Source organism: Prionailurus bengalensis, chromosome E2 (genome assembly GCF_016509475.1).
Source record: "Prionailurus bengalensis isolate Pbe53 chromosome E2, Fcat_Pben_1.1_paternal_pri, whole genome shotgun sequence".
NCBI classification, from domain to species: Eukaryota; Metazoa; Chordata; class Mammalia; order Carnivora; family Felidae; genus Prionailurus; species Prionailurus bengalensis.
The window spans coordinates 55,841,246-55,861,569 of record NC_057352.1 but is presented as its reverse complement, the minus strand read 5'-3'; the positions used below and the strand labels follow the sequence as shown (position 1 = coordinate 55,861,569).

Sequence of the window (20,324 nt, the reverse complement as noted above, 5' to 3'; positions counted from 1 at the left end):
CAGTAACAAATGCATGAAAATAACAAACTCTACAATCGGTCAATCAATCTATCTACCAAAAGTGAAATAATTGCCATGAGGGTGCTGATATACTTATTTAGAATGAAATATGAGGGGCACCTGGGTGGCTCAGTTGGTTAAGCATCTGGCTCTTGATATTGGCTCAGTTCATGATCTCACGGTCATGAGTTTGAGCCCCTCATCCGACTCTGCACTGACAGTGCAGAGGTTGCTTGGGATTCTCTGTCTCCTCTCTCTGCCCCTCCCCTGCTCTCTCTCTCTCTCTCAAAATAAATACACATTTTTCAATAAATAAAATGAAATATGAAATCATTTTTTTCTAACAGCTGATCATTAAGCATCATTTGGGGCATTTAAGTCAAAAAGAATTCAAATCCTTTGATCTGGCTGATGGATTTGGCAAGGTGGAACGCTGTGCCAATTATATGGTGAATATCTTCCATAGGTTGAATGAGGTAAATCGGCCACAAAGTTATTGTAAAATATATTTAAGACACTCGATAAGATTATTTAAGCAAAAATATTATCCTGTGATTGTATTGAAATTAACTGTTTTTGATTTACTCAGCTGGAGTACACCTAGTTAGTTAAACAAGATGCTTCTTAGTGAAAGAAGAATGGCCATTCACAGAGCCAACCCAGTGGTAGGCAGAGGCCCCTGCCCTAGTCTCTCTCTCTTTCCACATTCCCAAGTCCTGTGGTCCATGTGGTGCCCTGGCAGTGTTCCATTTCACATCCTACCATCAGCTGTGCCTCACTCCACAGGACTTGAGAAAGTGGTACAGGAGCATGGTGTTTTTAGACCCCGGAGGGGAGGAAGTGAGTGAGAGGGCAGCTCCATGGCCTGGCCTCAGGATGGATTGTCTAAGAGATATTCACACTCCGAAGATGGCCAAGATTAACCTGATGGCACCCTGGGATACTACTCTTTCGGGAGGCCCTCAGGAAAATAGAAAGGAAGCAGAAGGAATGGGAAGAGAGTATGGGTCCAAGACACTTTGCAAGGCAAAATTAAATGGATATCTGAATGAAGGAAAAGAAGATGTCAAAAAAATGCAGCCAATGCCAGGTATTGCTTGAGATAAGGAATACACCTTTGGACATGAGGTTCACACAGGTGGATGGTCCCCATAAATACCTCCTAGGGGGTGGGGCGCCTGGGTGGCGCAGTCGGTTAAGCGTCCGACTTCAGCCAGGTCACGATCTCGCGGTCCGGGAGTTCGAGCCCCGCGTCGGGCTCTGGGCTGATGGCTCGGAGCCTGGAGCCTGTTTCCGATTCTGTGTCTCCCTCTCTCTCTGCCCCTCCCCCGTTCATGCTCTGTCTCTCTCTGTCCCAAAAATAAATAAAAAACGTTGGGGGAAAAAAAAAAAAAAACCTCCTAGGGGCAAGCTTATACATGTTCGGGGGTCTCTCGGGCTGCGTTCAGAGTTGAAACCAAGATAACTAATGACTTCTTTTAGGCAAAGGATGTAGATGTAGAAGAAAAGAAAGCTGGAGGTTGAATCATGGGTTGTACCCAGTTAAGAGCTGGGAAGAATATACAAAGGGGCCAAAGAAAGAAAACGGAGAGGACGGGATGAAGGATGAGGAGGAAAAGACTGAGAGGAGCACAGTGAGCAGACTGAGAGAGCATTCTCTCAAAGGAGAAGGGGTCCCAAAGGGAAAGGGGCTCAGTGATATTGCCAGTGACAGAAATTCAAACACGAGGCGACTAGCGAGGAAAGGTTCTTTGCCAAAAAGAAAATCTAAACAAACGGAGAATTTTAATTTGTCTTGCATCACTGAATCCCTAATGAAACATCTGCACAAGAATTGCATTTAGTATCATATAATGAACTGGTAACACGGACAGCACTGCCTTTTGTAGATACATCTGAACAGGACATACGTTGTTCTTTCAAGAGACACCACCTGAACGTTCCTTGCAAACAAGGAGGGAGAAATCAAAGGGACTTCATTTCTATACCTTGCATGCCTACTCATATTATATTGTACTGCCGTGGTCTCTGAGGGAAGGACACCTCTGGGTACGCAGTGGGTTAGGTAAACACCCACTAAATATTGATGCCTGCATAATTAGAATGACTAAAATAATCCTGGCATAAAATTACCCGAGCAGTTAGACGAGAGACAAAATGAAGTAATTTGATCATGAAGATTAATACAAGCCGACTCTCAGTTTTCAAGGCAGCTAATTGGAAAGCATTTATTATTCAAACCTTACTTTTCCTTCTGCTTTGTACTCTCTCCTCCTTGCCCTCAGAAGGAGGAAGGTGACAGCAGCGTCCGGGGCGGGGGGCGCAAAGCCTCCATATTGAGATGGTGGAAAGGAGAATTATGCTTATTTCCCTAAGGCAATGGTTCCTCAACTTTTACCTGTATTGATTCTGCCTCCTATGACACGCTTCTGTGGGCATGTCCAGGATGATGGGCCATCCTGTCCTCTCCTACTCAGACAACATTGCAATTACAATGAGAACGACAATATTGTAGGTGTAATCTGTTTTTCATGACAGTTGTATGGAGATGTCTAATGTACATATCATAAAACCCACCCATTTAAAGGATACAAATCAGTGGTTTTTAGTATTCGCACAGGTGTGCAGCCATTGCCACATTCCGTCACTGCAGAAAGGAACTCTGTACCCATGAGCAGTCACTCCCCATCTCACCCCAAACCTCCCAGCCGCTGGCAACCACCAATCGGCTTTTTGTCTCTACGGATTTGCCTATGGACATGTCACATACGTGAAATCATGCAGTATGTGGTCTTGTGTGACTGGCTTCTGAAGCTGGCTAGTAAAAACACGAGCATAATGTTTTCTAGGGCCATCCATGCGGTAGCCCATATCACTACAGACGGCCCCTGACTCCAGACTTACAGGGGTGTGACTTTCGATTTTTCAACTTTCTGATGGTGAGAAAGCCGTGGGCCTTGGGTAGAAACCACCATTGGAATTGGGAATCGGAAATAAGGATCTGTTCCCAGGCTACCGATGTTTTGGACGATCCTCTCTCGTGATGCCAGGCAGCAGCAGCAGGCCAAAGCTCCCAGTCAACCCCGCGATCAGGAGGGGGAACAACTGAGACACAACCGCCTGTCCGCCTACAACAGTTCCGTTTGTCACTTTCAGTACAGTATTTGACAAATTACACGAGACACTCACCACTCTTATACAATAGGCCTTATGTGAGATGATTTTGCCTGACTGTAGGCTAATGTAAGTATTCGGAGCACATTTAAGGGAGGGGAGGCTAAGCTGTCATGTTCAGTAGGTTAGGGGAATTAAATGCAGTTTCCACCTACGATATTTTCAACTTACGATGGCTTCATCAGGACATAATCCCACTGCAAGTCGAGGAAGACCTGTACTTGGTTGCTTTTTACAGGTGAATAATACTCTCTTCGTATGGACAGACCACATTTTATTTATCCATTTACCCACTGATGGGCATTTGGATTACTTCTTCTTTGGAGCGCTTATGAATAATGCTGATGTGAATATTCCCGTCCAAGTTTTGCACACGTAGTCTTGAAGATGATCTATAACAAAAGCAGCTAACATTGCCCAGGAGGGGTCTGAGGAGGACACAGATCTCACCTCATTTCATCAGTTCGGGACTCTTCTATACAGAGCCAGGGTTCCAATCCCCACCGCTCTGACTCTAAGGTCTGTTCCTTACCTCCTTGCTATACTTGCTCTAAGCCTAAAGACTAGAAAGGTAAGTTATTCATCACTTCATGCTCACTACTATACTATAGGTGAGACATTAATATGACACCTCCTAGCTGATCACAACACATCCTGTCTGAACACCACCACCCCTGAAAGTGTGGCCTCCTGGAGAAATGATCTCGAGGGGCAGACAGACACCCTCAAAGTATATCAGTGTTTTCAGATGCTGTGGTGTCCTGAAACCACAGCAGAGCTCTGAGGAAGCTCCAGCAGCAGTCAAGAGGTTAATTCTGAGAAAAGGGTGGAATATGGGGGTCTGGATCATGCCCTCTCCCACCTACAGACTTCTGCTGTCTTGCTGAATCCTCCTGGACAGTCCCAATGTAGACAATGGTCTTTCCCTTCAGATTAATTGGTCTGAGTACTATACAGAACTGTGTCTCCCTTTTCCTCTCCCTCTCCTCTCCTTTCGATCTCCACAAATATCGTTAGCCTACAGTGCCTCTTTATTCCTCAGGCATGTGGCATTCAATCCTGACTCTATGCTTTTGCCCTGTTATTTTTTCCACCAAAATGTTCCTTTCTTCTCTTCTCCTTGGGCCACCTCCTACTTGTTCCTTAAGGCTCAGGTCACAAGCCACTTCAGGAGCTGTGTCCAAGGGAATCAGTGGGGTCGGACAGAAACCCCACTCCTCCGCAACCCAACATGGAGTGCCCTTAAAAAGCACAGCACTGGGGCTCCTGGGTTACTCAGTCGGCTAAGCATCCAACTTTGGCTCAGGTCATGATCTCGTGGCTTGTGAGTTTGGGCCCCGCATCTGGCTGTCCGCTGTCAACGCAGAGCCTACTTTGGAAAACTCTGTCTCCCTCTCTCTGCCCCTCACTCGTGCATGCTTTATCTCAAAAATAAATAAACAAATTTTTTTAGGGGCACCTGGTTGGCTCAGTCCATTAAGCGTCCCACTTCAGCTCAGGCCATGATCTCACGGTTCATGAGTTCGAGCCCTGTGTTGGGTTCTGAGCTGACAGCCCAGAGCCTGGAGCCTGCTTTGGATTCTGTCTCTCCCTCTCTCTGTGTCCCTCCCCAGGTCATGCTCGCTCTCTCTCTCTCTCTCTCTCTCTCTCTCTAAGATAAACATTAAAAAATTTTTTAAATAATAAATTTTTTTTTTTTTTTTTTTTTTTTAAAGCACAGCATTACAGGATTCTGATGCGTAGCAGACGTTACCGGTGTCTTGCTTTCATTCCCTCATACCTGGAACCGGAAAAAAACCTAGGGTAAATCAGGGACACGGGAAAACATATAGACATACATAAACGTGGAGACTCCGAGCTAGAGAGTTGAAAAGACCTGGAGAGTGACTATTCAGTAGTTTCATGGAGCCTCATCCATCATCCATCCCAGCAGTACTGACTGAGCTGAGCACCGCCCCCCTCCCCAGTTACCAGGCACTGTGCTCAGCCCTGTGGGGACACAAAAACGGAGGCGGAAGTCTAAAAGCAGACAGTGGAGGTGGGAATAGCAGTAGGGATGACCCTGCAAGGGCTCCCGCGAGGCTGGAACGCTCGGGTTGGGCACCTGAGAGAGATTCCTGGAGTGGACCTGCTGGCCCAGCCCAGGTGAGGATGGACACGAGACCCGCACATCATAGAGATGCCGAGACCTCCGGGCTTCCTAGAGAGGCCCGGAAGTGGCTCCAGGAGGCCGGCCCGACGGCTCCCGCGCGGGGCGGGGGTGGTCGCGGCGGACGCACCGGCCTGGGGCGAGCGTATCTCTCACGGCCTGCGTGCGCTGCCGTCTCTCGCCACTGTGAGTGGGCCCCGGGCCTGGGTCGGGAGGGCCACCGCCGCTCCGCCGGGACCCGGGGCCGAGCCGGCTGTCGGTGACCCGGCCCCTCCCCGCGCGTCGTGGCGGCCGGGGTGGGACGAGCCGGGCGGCAGGTGGTACGGGGCGCGGGAGTGAGTGACGTCCACCCGGGTGATGGGAACGTCCTTCCCTTTCCAGCGCTCTCTCGGATTCCAACGAGCCGGGCGCCGCGTGGCTTTCTAGAATGTCGCGAAGACCTCACACACTGTCTAGGCGCTGGGGGTTTTCCTTTTTTCTTCGTGTGTGTGTGTGTGTGTGTGTTTAACAGCAGACACCCCCCCGCCCCCCCCCCAAGCTCAGAGTTTGCAGCAGGCATCTGTATCTAGCTAGACTTGATCACTTGTCATTTCGCAGTTCCTAGAAATACTACCTTTCCGTAGGACGGGTGGTTCCCACTTACAGTGGAAGTGTGAGGTTCCCACTTAAAATGAATGTATTTCTTGTAAAAAGGTGAATAGATTTAAATAAAACATAATAAGTAATAGTAGCAGCGGTGGTACAGCCTTGTCTCAACCCCCGGGGGGGGGGGGGCGACACACAGGGTTAAGAGTCCTGGCTGGGAAGTCCTGCAGGCCTGGCTTCAAGAGCTAGGTCTAGCTCAACCAGTACAACTTGCATAATTTGTAGCCCAGTGTGGGGGGGGGGGGGGGGTAGTTTAAGATATTTTTTTTCTTCCAGCTTTATTGAGATAATTGACCTAACACTGTAAATTTAAGGTTTGCAACGTGATGATTTGTTATACTGTGAAATAACCAAAATAAAGTATGTTAACATCTCAGGCACCTCACATAATTATTGCGTGTGTGCTGAGAACTTTCAAGAGCTACTCTTAGCAGGTTTCAGGTATATAATACAGTGTTGTTAACTGTAGTCACATATACTGCTGTATACTAGCTCTCCAGAACTTACTCTCTCTTATTATTGGAAATTTGTGCCGGCTCATTTCCTCCAACCCCCAGTCTCCAGTAACCACAATGCTACTCTCTGTTATAGTATATCGACTTTCCAGTTAATTTTCTTTCCAAGTGTATTTGGCCTTTTAGGTTGTATACCTCCCACCCCCTTCACCTGTATCAGGGTTACTCTCCTTATCTTTAACAACATCTTTATTGCTTTGCTTGATATTAAACACAAATAATTTTTAGATCACACATGGAATTTGAACAGCACCATTTCTAAACCCTCTAGCCTCAATGTATTTTCGTGATCTCAATCCAGTAAGAACACAGTTACCTTTTGCCTCTAGGTAGTACTTGGGCAGTAATTTAAAACACACCATCACAGGGTTAAACTACTTGGAGTTATTTTATCTTGCTTAAAGCAAACGTAGTAAAATTTTATTTTTATGAAAGCAGTCTTCAGTTCTCCTATCTGTTGTGGACTCCAGTGGCACCTAGATTTGTATATTACATTATAATACCAGAGGGTTAGTAACGTCATCAACTTGAACTCAAGGGATGAAGGAACTGTGTGCATAATCTAAGGTTCTTATTACTGATCCTTCGCATTTAATTAGGTCTTTGTAAGTCTAAGGTACCCGTAGTCATTTTTATGAGTTTTCTCATAACTTCCCTGTGAGATGTCAACTTTATTACCCTCACTTTATCTTAGTATTATCAAGAGGTCAGGCGGATTTAAATTTCATTTTTTCCTGTTTGTAATTAAGATTCCTTTTTTTGGATCATGTACTTAACTTTAACCCATATCTGATAGAATGACTGCTCAGGTCAGATGTGACCCTTCCCCCCTCCACCCAGAGGAAAGCAATTACTAAGCCGGGTTTTGAAAGAGCCTTAAAGTAATTGTGATTATAAACATTGGCCTGAGTGCCCAGCCCCAGGAGGAATCAGATGGTAACTAATTAATAAAACAGAAGCCATGAAGAATGTAAAAGTCAGGCAGCTAGTTGAAGAAAAATTGCATACGCTTCTCCCTTCTGGCTTAGTGTTCTTGGAAGTTTGTTGCAGTTTTCCGGGAGATGTGTTTACTGCGGTGTTTTTGTTTTTTGTGTTTTTTTCTGTGCTTTTTGATGTAGGGAGCCAGGAAACAAGACGGCAGCTCGGGTGGGGATGTTAATGGCTGGTGATCTGTGAAGGTTTTACCCACCTGGTGGATAGGCTTCTTTTCCTCGCTGTCTTGCCCCATCATTACTTTTCCCCTATTCATTGCCACCTTTCTCGTCTGACCCCTTGATCAGGTCAGTCACACAAGTTCTCCCCTCGGATCCTTGTGGCAGTAGTTGGAAGCTGATGAGAAGGAGGGTGAATAGACCTGGCAGGTCCTCTGAAGCATTAATAACGTGCACTTGTACATCCCCAGCATGATTAATGTGCACATGTGCCGTGACTGACCTGTGGTCCTGTGACTGGTCCGGAGTGGGTGGTTGCAAAAACAGAATAATTAAGAGATTAGGGAGAATTTCTGTTGGAATTTTCTTAATTGGACTCTGAGGCCTGGTCCATTTTCTGAATCCCTTACCGTGGAATTCTTGTGGAGGTATTAAGAATACCTTGGGGCGCCTGGGTGGTTCAGTCAGTTTGGTTCAGTCAGTTGAGCGTCTGACTTCGGCTCAGGTCATCATGTCACAGTTCGTGGGTTCGAGCCCCACGTCGGGCTCTGTGCTGACAGCTTGGAGCCTGGAACCTGCTTCTGGTTCTTTGTCTCCCGCTCTGTCTGTCCCTCCCCTGCTCACTCTCTCTCTCTCAAAAAAATAATTAAACATTAAAATTTTTTTTAAAAATCTTAGACTTTGTTATCTGGCATCCTATGAATCAGAACTCTATTAACCAAACAGAACGTTTTCAAAGCCTGTGTGTGTCGCTTGGGTTAATGATGGCACACCCCTCAGACTCCGCCTGGGTGTGGCCCACTGCGGCCTCACTCAGTTGCTCGGCCGCCGGCTCACGTCCTGATTTCAGCGGAGCACCCTGGGATTGCGTCCTCACTGATAGGCCTCTAGCACAGCCCCATCACCTCTTACCCAGACCTTGCCGGTGTTCAGGCTCTCCTTCCCTCCGGGAAAAGTTTGATCTTTTGCAAGGACCAGAGGGCGCGTGGCTGTTGGGTTGTCTGCAGAATAGAATTCACGTTCCCCTTCAGGAGCTCAGAGGTGTCTCCAAGCTGACCCCAGGCTATCTTTCCCGCCTGAATCACTATTATTAATTGCCCGACACAGCCTTTCCCGTCACCATTCTGTTCATTCATCATGCTCCCTCAGCCTGTCTCAGCCCGCCTCAGTCCTCTTGTTGTCACCCTTCAGCTCTGATGCCCACTTCGCAGTGAAGTCTTCTCTGATGAGCTCTTCAGAGTCAGTTTCTCTCCACGCCCAGCTCGGTGCTCCCACGGCACCTTGCTTACACCGACACGTGACAGCAATCTTGTTTCCTCCTTTTCACCTTGTAGTTTAGCTGCTTCCAAAAGCCTCACTCCATCGTCAGTTCCAGAATGCAGGAGTTCCGTCTCATTTAGCTTTGTGTTGTTTTCATTCCGTAACCCAGACTTGTGTTTATTTGTTTGTTTATTTACTTAGAGAATCGCAAGCAAGCTCCACGCTGCCAGCATGGAGCCCGATGCGGGACTCACTCTCACAAACCGTGAGATCATGACCAGAGCCAAAATCTAGAGTCAGATGCTTAACCTACTGAGCCACCCAGGCACCCCCCAGAATTTCTTAGGAGAGAAGTTTAGTGAAAATGGCAATGTTAAAGAAAGAAAGAAAAGAGAGCCGCAGTGTTCTTTGACTTACACAGCGATGACTCTTACACACTGCAGAGCCCTGCATCATTTGTGCCCAAAACAATTTTACTCAACTGGGTGTATTTCACAGTGTTCAAAATCACCCGTAAATTCAACAAATATTTGTTGAACATCTGCCATGTGGTAGGTTCTGGAAAAGACATGTCAGTGGAAAAGGCATAAGGTCTCAGTTCTCATGGGACTTATGTTCTATTGTAAGGAGAGCAATAGTTTAAAACAAAAAAGATACTTTCAGGTGATAAGATGTGCCAGGAAGAAACAACAGCAGTATTTAAGGTCAGGGGCTCTCCCTTAGGGCAATCAGAGAAGCATCCCTGACTGAGCAGGTGACATTCAGGCAGACCTAGTGATTGGGAAAGGTACAGCCGGGCAAAGAACAGCCCTTCCCACTAAGGTGAAATAGAAGGTGTGTGTAGCCCTCAAGTTGCAGACGGGCTTGGCATCTCAAAGGGAGTCCAGTGGGCGGCGGGAGAACGCCAGATGAAGTCAGGGAGGGAGATTGCCACCACATCACGGAGATCCAGGGAGGAAGTCTGGGTTGAAATATCAGTGACTGACATCCACTGTGTTTAGAAACAGCCTCCGTAGCTGTCCCACCAACTGACCTCTCTCTGCATGGTGGACTGGTTAGCTTTCCTGGCGATCTCAGGTACTTAGTACGGTTGTGCAGAAGAACTCGTCAAGCATTTCCGCAACCCTGTGCTTTTGAGAGATGTGACCTTGGTACGTGGAAAGGTAATGGGACAACCAATCCCCAGACCCTTAGAGCTCCAAGCAAAGGAAGTGTGAGAAATGACATCACAGAGTGCCCGTCCTCTGTTGGGCGTTCTGCTGAGTCTTCATAAGCCTTGTTATCAGCTCCCCTTTTCTGATGCAGCACTAGGCCAGGTGGGGTCAGTAACATTGTTGCATTTCTTTCTATTAGGTCCAGTGAGCTCCTGACTGCCACCTATGGACTCCCCCAAATCCCCGAAGGAAACGGTCCTTATTACAGGAGGAGGTGGCTATTTTGGTTTCCGGTCAGTGCATCGATAAACACGTCTGTGGAATTATTTTATTGGTAGTTGCTGGGAAAAAAATGACAGCTTTTGACTCTGACATGAGTACAGTGTAGACTTTTACTCATTTGAACAGTGTTAAACCAGAAATGAACTAGGTTGCCCACTGCTCAGACATTGAAATTCAGAACTACAGATATATACTACTTTAAGAAAGATTCTTTGTAAAGGCACTAAATTGGGGGCGGGTGTAGATAATGCGCCCACCAAAAACATTTTAAAATAATACTTACTCTTTTTTTTAATGTTTATTTGTTTTTGAAAGAGAGAGAGAAAGTGAGCAAGGGAGGGCAGAGAGAGAGAGAGAGAGGGAGAGAGAGAGAATCCCAAGCAGGCTCCAAGCTGTCATCACAGAGCCCGATGCTGGACTTGAACTCACGAACCATGAGATCACAACCTGAGCCGAAACCAGGAGTCTGAGGCTCAAGTGCCTGAGCCACCCGGGTGCCCCCAAATAATAAGTTATTCCTTTGCAGCTCTGTTATCATGCATGAATGTCCCAAAGAAAGGATGGTGGGTCCTAAAACAGAGGGGGAAAATGGAACCTGTAGTTGCTACCATCTATGTGAGAAGATAGAAGAAGCAAGGATATGTGGACCCTCAGTTTTGAATATTCGCGTGCTTACATAAGGGATTGTTGCACAATGAACATGTAAAGCGAGGGGACTCAGGATAAGCCCAGAAGACTTGGGTCAGCCCCACATTGATTGGTGAATTATTTTATGCGGTTTTCGTCAGGCATAGCTTAGTCACGATTCGATCTAACTTGCTTTTCCTCGTTTCAGCCTAGGCTGTGCTCTGAACCAGAAAGGATTCCATGTGATTCTCTTTGACATCAAAAGCCCTGCTTGTCCCTTGCCAGAGGGAGTCAAGTTTATACACGGAGACATTCGCCACCTCTGTGATGTGGAGAAAGCCTTCCAGGATGTGGACATTGCATGTGTGTTCCATACCGCCTCTTACGGCATGTCGGGGCGGGAGCAGCTGAATCGAAGCCTGATTGAAGAAGTCAACGTCAGGGGCACAGACCACATCCTCCAGGTTTGCAGGAGGAGAGGGGTGCCAAGGTTAGTTTACACTAGCACTTTCAATGTCATCTTTGGAGGTCAAGTTATCAGAAATGGAGATGAATCTCTGCCTTACCTACCTCTTCACCTCCATCCTGATCACTACTCTCGGACCAAATCTATTGCAGAAAAGAAAGTGCTGGAGGCCAGTGGTGCTCCCCTGGTAAGAAGTGATGGTATCTTGAGAACCTGTGCTCTGAGGCCGGCTGGCATCTACGGGCCTGGAGAACAAAGGCACCTTCCCAGGATAGTGAGCTACATTGAGAGGGGTCTCTTCAAGTTTGTGTATGGGGATCCTGGGAGCCTGGTTGAATTTGTCCACGTGGATAACTTGGTCCAGGCTCACATTCTGGCCTCAGAGGCCCTGACAGCTGCCAAGGGCCACGTGGCCTCTGGGCAGCCCTACTTCATTTCGGACGGCAGACCCGTGAACAACTTTGAGTTCCTCCGGCCTCTGGTTGAGGGCCTGGGCTACAGGTTCCCATCCATCCGCCTGCCCTTGACCCTCATCTACTGTTTTGCTTTCCTGACAGAAATGGCTCACTTCCTTTTTGGTAGGGTCTACAACTTCCAGCCCTTCCTCACCCGCACAGAAGTTTACAAAACTGGCGTCACACATTACTTTAGTCTAGAGAAGGCCAAGAAGGAGCTGGGTTACGAGGCTCAGCCATTTGACCTCCAGGAAGTAGTCGACTGGTTTAAGGCACATGGCCATGGCAGAAGTCCTGGGGGTCATGCCTCCGGGTGTCTTGTTTGGGATGGGCTGACGGTCTTCCTCTTGGTCATAGTGGTTCTCATATGGCTGCCTTCTCCTGTGGCTCGATCACTCTGAAGGAGCTAGAAACACCGATCGGATCACACTTGGTGAGACGGTTTTCAAGAAACACAGTATTAAACAATGTATCTATCTCTATCTAAATAAATCTACATCAATATCTAGATAGTTAGATACAAATGGATACCTGGTAGCAAATCTTGGCTCCTCAAACTGCTACTTAATAGATTCTTGGAAGGGCACTTGGGTGACTTAGTCGACTCTTGATCTCGGCTCAGGTCGTGATCTCACGGTTTGTGAGCTCGAGTGGCAGGGAGACTGCTTGGGATTCTCTTTCTCCTTCTCTCTCCCCACACCCCACCTCAAAATGAATCAATAACTTAAAAAAAAAAGAAAAGAAATAAAAGAACAGATTCTTGGATGAAGTCTTCATTTCTTACCTTCTTGGACCAAACAAACCATGATAGGAGAAAAAAAGAAGCAAAGATCAGTTTGAGATGCGGTTTCTTGTGTCTTCCTCCTTTTGATGGGTACAATAGAAGTCATTTTGCAGCCACAGAGCGAGATGAGGAAAATTGGAAATGTCTTGAGTTTCTCAGAAGTCAAAAATGTACTTACTTCTGTCCTCTACTATCTCTATCCAGTTACAGTAGACTAAAATGTGCACTGATACAGGAGTGGCAAAACACTAACAGGCTTGAAAATGTGTGAAAACCACCAAATTGGGTCAGATCCCTACAGACCAACCCTCTGAGGAAGTGGAAGCTTTTGAGAGACATATTAGCCATTCATTCCTCTAGTTTTTAGGAATTACTCTTTGCCCTTTATGATATAAGGGTGTTACACCTGTGTGATCACATGGTAAGGTTTGATTTTTAAACAAATAGAACTGTGTCTTCCCTCATAGGATTCTTTTGAGGATTAAATTAGACAAGACGTATCAAGTGCCACTCAACACACACAAGTCATTATTTTAATTAATATCGTTGCCATACATTCCTGATACAAACCCTTATGAGGGTTTTCTTCCTCAGGGGAGTTCTGTTCAGAGGTGTTAGTGTTCTGTTAGTGCTATCGCTCTAACCTTTCTGGAATGTCTTTGGGGTAAGCCCCTCAGAGTCTGTAACCAGCACGTTTGCATATGCTCAGTGTTTGTAAAGTTTTGGTCTCTGAGCATAGAGTAACATTTAGGAAATGGCTAAAAATCCGATTAAGGAAGATGGTCAAGGGAATGATGCTATTTGTAATTTAAAAATGAAACATAACTCTGAACTAATAGACTGCTTTTCTTCCGGGAAGAGGTTTTGTTCTCTGAAGGCAGCTTCCAATGAGGAATGTTTTGAAGGCTGTCATTACCGCCCAGCCACTCCTGAGGACTGCTGTGTAAGACATTCAGTTTGTACAGTTGCATAGGAACCAACGTGGAAAGAAGACAGAGGATCTTCACCCCTTCCACAATTCCAGTTTCAGAAAAGCCAGTATTAAAGCATAAGGCAGATAGATTGCTGCGGAAGGTGACGTTCGAGCTGTTTTGAGATTATTTGTAGAAAGAAGGTGCCAGGTGAATAGTCCCTGGTTAATGTTGCCTGGATCTTTTGGAGAAAAGCACTCAACCTGATACCAGGAGACCTGCAACCATGAATGGTTTGTGTGGCCTTAACCAAGCGATTGAAGCCTGTTTCCTCATTTGGGAATGACCCGTATCTGCCTTTTCTACAAACCCACCCACCCACCCTCCTCACACGGGTGGTTGTGAGCGTAAAATAAGATGTCGTGAAAGTACTTTCAAAGATAAATTAAAACATAAATGTGAGGTGGTGGTGAGCATTTTTGGTAAAAGGTTTTCGGAGTCTTTTTCTATCTTAACAAGCTTTTGCTTTAGCCTGGAGTTCGCTTGTATGAGCACCTAGGCAAGTCCAGCAGTCCAGGTGCTGCACGGCGGGCTCCCCTGTTCACGTACAGCCCACTAATGGCATGACGTGTCCGCACGAGAAGGCCACTGAAAGAGTGGATAAGTTCAGCAAGACATCTATGCAGTGTCCTTGAGAGGCATCGCAGACTTGCAGAACATTTCAACAAGGTCCCGGAGAACAATGATAGATACTTCTTAGTTCTCTCGCACCAAGTAGACTGAGTGTAGTGGGGGTTTTCTTGTTTTCCACACGAAACTAAGGATGGCTATTCGGGCCTTGTCATCCAGGGAAGAGACATTTGGCTGTCCCTCACCACTTACACCCATGTCCACTGTCCCCTTGAGACAAGACTTCATCTACCGTTCATGAGCTCACTCTTGGTCTTTCTTCTTGTATTAATGATCTGTTGCATTACCCTAAGACATGCTACAAATTACACTAAGGTGGATCATGTTAACACAGTACCCCCAAGACATATCTTAAAACAACAAACATCACCTCCTGGCTTTTACGGGTCAGGTATTTTGGTGTGGCTTAACTGCGTCGGTTTGCTTGGAGTCCCTCATGAGGGTCATCCCATGGTATCTGGCACGACAGTCCCCTGGAAGCCTGACGGAAGCTGGAGGGTCCACCCAGGATGGCTCACCCACACGACCATTGGCAGGAGGCTCAATGCCTCACCATGCGGGCACCTCCGTAGGCTTGCTTGAATGTCTTCACAACATGGTAGCTGGTTTTCCCCAGAGCAGGTGATCCAGGAGAGCAGGGTGGAAGCTGCAATGGCTTTTACGGCGTATCCTCAAACACCACACGCTGGCACTCCACAGTATACTGGTTACACAGGTCAGTCTAATTCAGTGTGGGGAGGAAGGAAGTACCCAAAGGTGTGGATACCAGAAGGTGGGGAATGTTGGGGGCCATCTTGGAGGCTGGGCTCTTGGTTCCATCCTCTGAGTCATTCTTCCTTTCAGTGAAAGGTAGCCCGTGTAGATAGACAGTTAACATGTTCTCAGCCCATTACCACCCAGTAGAATTTGGGGGATATAAAGCCCTCTTTACATTTTGTAGTGTATGTCTTTCAGTCCAAGCTGATAATGTTAATGCAAATATAATTATTTTTGAACTCTGTGTGTCTCCTCTGAGTCTTACTCCAGTTCACTCCATTAGGCAAAAGCCACACCCACATATTTCTTGGAGATAAGTCCTTCTTTGCCTTGGGCTGCTGCTCAGACTGCTGAGGGACAATAACCCTTAGTATTTGAACAACTTTTTTAGGGACCACCTTAGGTCTCTCTGAAGTCTTAAAAGGTTTTGTAGCCACAACCTCAGTCGTGCACGGTCATTTCCACAATACTGCATTGGCTACCCAGGTTAGCGCTATCCCATGTGCGAGGCTACACAGCACATAAAGACCAAGGGGTGGGGAATCACTGGGGTCCATGTTGGAGCCTGCTACCACAGTCCTATATGTCTCATTGGTTTCCTTTATCCTCTCCTCCACACTGGTTGTAAGTGGAATATTTCTTCAGTGCTCAGTCCTAGACCCTCTTCTAATACCATACTTTCTCTCCCTGAGTGATCTTGTCCAAGCCCCCGGCTTTCATTTCCATCTCTGTGCCAAACAGAGACCACTAAATAGAGTTCCAGCCCAGACCATTCTGAGCTCCAGACCCATCTATCCAAGTACCTCTGCTTCTCTGCCTGGATACATCACACACACTCTCAGTGCGCATATCCAAGATGAATTCACAATCTCTCCAAATTCTTCCAGGGTTTCTTTCTTAGTAAATGTTACCAAGACCCATTGAGTTTCTTATGCCAGAAATCTGGGATACTCTTTGATCCCTGCCTCCCCTTAACTTGACACACCTGACCCACCTTGAAGCCCATCGATTTTAACTTCTACTCATGCCTCAAAGTTGTGCAGTGAACAGGTGTTACCTCTCTGCCCTGGGTTCCAATAATATCCCCTTTTCTCTTCCACTACATCCCCTCCTGCCACCCTTCGATCCATTCTCCACAAGTGGACTGATCCTATAAAGATGTAAATCTATGTCAGGGCACCTGGGTGGCTCAGTCGGTGAAACGTCCAACTCTTGATCTTGGCTCAGGTCATGATCTCACAGATCGTGGGCTTGAGCCCTACATCGGGCCCTGAACTGACAGTGTGGAGCCTGCTTGGGATTCTCTCTCTCCCTATCTCTCTGCCCCTCCCTTGCTCTCTCCCTCTCTCAAAATAAATAAAATAAACTTAAAAAAAAAAAAAAAGATGTAAATCTATTCACTTCCCTGCTCAAAACTCTCCTTAGGTTTAGGCTGAAAATCCTTAGTGTGAGCCCAAGGCTTTGCCTGCTCCGGCCCCTGCTTACAGTAGCTTCAAGGTCATCTCCCAGCATACTCCCTTCTCTGCCCAAGCTGTACCAGCTTCTTGCCTGTTCCGGGGTTCCAAGCTTCTCACACCCCTCCCCCACTGTGGGTCTACTGTTTATTTCATGTCTCAGCTTCAGGTCTCTTCTTCCGGTGGCCTCCTTCCGTGATCCCAACAGTTGAGATGTGGTCTTCCTGCTACAAACTCTTACAGCACTTGCCTGTCTTTCACAACCTTTATCACAACTGTAATAGCCGTTGCAATTCTGTCTTGCGCTTGGAAACTCCGTGAGGGCAGGAGCTTTGTCTTACTGCTGTGTCCCTCACGCCTTGCACGAAACAGGAGTTCAAGAAATAGTTGTGAATGAGCACTGTTTTTCCCTCTTAGAGTGAACACTCTTTCCTGGCGCGTACGTTAGTGTTTCTGATCTGTCGACCTAGTAAGTAACAAGGCCAGGCCGCCTGTAGGCAGAGCGGAAAGTCATTTGTGTTCCTTTCACATCTCAGTTGAAAACTGACCACTTTAAAGAACTCGGACCTGTTTTCTGAAAGGCAGCTTTCATCCTTTCTAAGGTCAGGGGATACCGCAGTCAAGGAATTCCGTTAGTTCATGTCTCCCAGCTGCCCTCACCTTCCCTCAGCTGTGGATCGAATCCCCAAACCCGCATAAACTCCGGAGCGGTGTTTCTCCTTGTGCACACGGGTCTGCTGCTAGACACCTGGGCATTCGCCACCCCACTGGGGTGGGCCACCCCAAGCGCTGCTTCCCAGGGCTAGGTGGGCGGTTATCTGCGAGCCTGTTTTGGGGGGGGGGGGTCACACCATGTGACACAGAGCGCCACAGTGGAAACCAAAGGTAATGCAAAACTGCCTACATCTGCAAAAAAGGAATAAGAGCCTGTTGAAATACTTGCTTTCATAGGTGCTGTTCTAATCATGGATGTCAGAGGGTGCCATGTTATGAATAGCACGGTCCTGAGGGCCAGATGACTAATGCTGGCACCAGATGACCCAGGCTATTGTATTTCTTGAGTCTACAGAGGAGGCCTAGGGGTTTACTTTCCTAAGTCACCTCACACAGTGACTATAAGAAAGCCAGTACTGTTCTGCTGTAGATTGATTTACCGACAATTGTTGGGGCACCTCCTACCTTGTATCGCTTTCCGAATCCCCTAGCCTGACAAGCCGGCGTAATTCTACTTCTGGCTCCCACCCAGTTGTGCACTCTGGGGTTAATGGTCCCCGTGTGAGCCGGCCTCGGCAGCCGGCACCAAGCACTTCGTGTCTTATTAAAATTGTTCCCGTTTGGGGCCCTGAGTGGCTCGGTGGGTTAAGCATCCAACTTCGGCTCAGGTCATGATCTCACAGTTCGTGAGTTCGAGCCCTGTGTTGGCCTCTGTGCTGACAGCTCGGAGCTTGGAGCCTGCTTCGGGTTCTGTGTCTCCCTCTCTCTGCTCCTCCCCCACTTGTGCTTGGTCTCTCTCTCTCTCTCAAAAGTAAATAAACACTAAAAAAAAAAAAAATTTAAGAATCTTCTGAGCCTTCAATTTCCTCAACTGAGAATCAGAGAGATCACAACAGTGAGATTTTACACTGTTGGGATTTAGACAAAGCTCAAGAGACAGGTGAGCTACTGTATTTCCTTGAGTAAAGGATGCCCCTGGCAAGGTGCTTGGTGAACCTGTACCCCGAGAAAGCAGGAATCCCTCACCCTTAGGACACAGTGCTTGCTTATCATTCAGTGGTTTGTTTGGTTTTGGTTTTACTATATTTTGTAATTAAGTTTTTTTAAATTTTAATTCCAGTATAGTTAACACTCAGTGTTATATTAGTTTCAGGAGTCCGATATAGTGATTCAACAATTGTATCCATCACTCAGTGCTTATCACGACAGGTGCATCATCTGTTTCCCCCCTATCCCCACCCACCTCCCCTCTGGTCACCATCCCTGTGTTCTCTAGAGTTAAAAGTCTGTGTCTTGGGGGCGCCCGGGTGGCTCAGTCGGTTAAGTGTTTGACTTCAGCTCAGGTCATGATTTTGCGGTTTGTGAGTTTGAGCCCCGTGTTGGGCTCTGCGCTGACAGCTCAGAGCCTGGAGCCTGCTTCAGGATCTGTGTCTCCCTCTCTCTCTGCCCCTCCCTTGCATGTGCTTATGCTCTCTCTCTCTCTCTCTCTCTCTCTCTCTCTCTGTCTCTCTCTCTGTCTCTCTCTCTGTATCTCTCTCTCTCTCACAAAAGTAAATAAACATTAAAAATAAAATAAAACAGTCCCTGTTTGCTAGCATCCCTTACTTTGGAGAATGACGCCCACTCCCCTCTTTGATGAGAAACCCATCCCCAACCCTCCAAGGCGCTGACCTCCTCAATCAATTGGACCCGGCCAATCAAAAGGCCGCCATCCTTTTGCCTACAGTCATTGGTCGAAGTGGGCCAATTAGCATCCTGTCTTCAACTTTTCTCCTGGAGCTCCTCCCGGAAATTCTTCTGCCGGGGTTGCCTTAGCTGCGGGTTAGGTTCTTGAGCTGCTGCGGCCTCTCCCATCCCGAAGCACAGACTGAGCTCTGATGATATTGTTTGGGCTCCTGGCTCCCGCTGTCAGTTAGGTACAGGAGAGCCCAGAAATGGAGAAAGAAGTCCTGGATCGTCATGTCGTGTGAGTCTCAGTACATTTTCTTCTCTTAAAGCTTTTTTGAGTTGGGTTTTTCTCCGTGCATTGGAAAGGTCTTGGCCCAGGTGAATACACTCTCTGGTGTCCAAAGGCGCTCACTCTCCACTCACCTGCGTGCTTTCTGTCTTATGGGGCAGGTGATGGTGAGGGGAGCGTGCTTTTAAAAAGCCCCCAGAGAACTGAACGTTCGCTGGAGCTCTTCTTCCAAAGTCCGACTGATGTCCTTTCATAGAATCCTGCCCATCTGGGCTGGACTCATCTTTAGGACTTTCTTGTTGTGTAAGAAGATTGTTTGACAAAGTGATGTGTTCCCCAGAATTTCCGCGTCCCGTGAGGGTAGGGACCACGTGCTGTCAAGTTCTTTTTTTTATGTTTGTTTACTTTTGAGAAAAAGAGCAAGCATGAGTGGGGGAGGGGCAGAGAGGGAGACAAGAATCTGAAACAGGCTCCAGGCTCTGAGCTGTCAGCACAGAGCCTGATGTGGGGCTTGAACTCAAGGACCGTGAGATCATGACCTGAGCCCAAGTCGGCTGCTTAACCCACTGAGCCCCCCAGGCGCCCTGTGTTGTCAACTCTTATCCAGAGCACACCGCACAGCCCCTTCACCTGCCGGGTAAATGCTTATTGATTGGCTGAATGCATTTATCAGCCCAGTGACCTCATTTGAGGTGACAACTGTGCTACCTCAGTCGTCCCTTGTAAACCTGTGGCCCCCAGCCCTCCCCGAAAAGAACATGGGAGGCCCAAGTTAAAAACACAGATGCCAGGATTCAATGCAGGATTATTAAGTTCAGCCCTCGTGGGCTATATCAGAGCCCCAGATTTATTTCAGGTGCTCTCATCAGCAAGGTAACTGTGTGAGGGGATGGTCATCACTTCGCTGTGTGTGTGTATGTAAAATCCTCGATTTTGCAACTCTGTTGTGTATACTTTGATAAAAATGACACGCAGACTCAGAACCCCTCCCAGTGGGGCTGGGAATCGGCAGTCCCGGTGTTTCTGGTCTTCGCACAGGAGGTAAAAAATGCTCCCTGATGCCAAGCACGTGCTCCCTTCCCAAAATGCTAAGTGAGAGGCTCCCGAATCCTCTGTGCTCTTCCCCTTCCAGTGCTCAGCCCCAGCCCGGGCTCAGCACACCTCTGCTGAGTTCATCAAG

General features: G+C 47.3%; 1 protein-coding gene across 2 annotated transcripts in view; it reads left to right on the top strand.

The window, feature by feature from the left end:
- SDR42E1 (short chain dehydrogenase/reductase family 42E, member 1) overlaps positions 1–15,261 on the top strand; it is a 59,480-nt gene extending 44,219 nt beyond the window's left edge. Inside the window, exons 1-3 of one of the 2 annotated variants that reach the window (XM_043599756.1) lie at positions 5,382–5,509; positions 10,248–10,341; positions 11,166–15,261. In XM_043599756.1, coding sequence (XP_043455691.1) covers positions 10,274–10,341; positions 11,166–12,279 — 1,182 coding nt within the window. In that variant the 5' untranslated portion in view covers positions 5,382–5,509; positions 10,248–10,273 and the 3' untranslated portion in view covers positions 12,280–15,261. Of the gene's footprint in view, positions 1–5,381; positions 5,510–10,247; positions 10,342–11,165 lie in introns of those variants that run through there. The other variant, XM_043599757.1, reaches the window with a different exon arrangement.
- Positions 15,262–20,324: the final 5,063 nt, after the last annotated feature.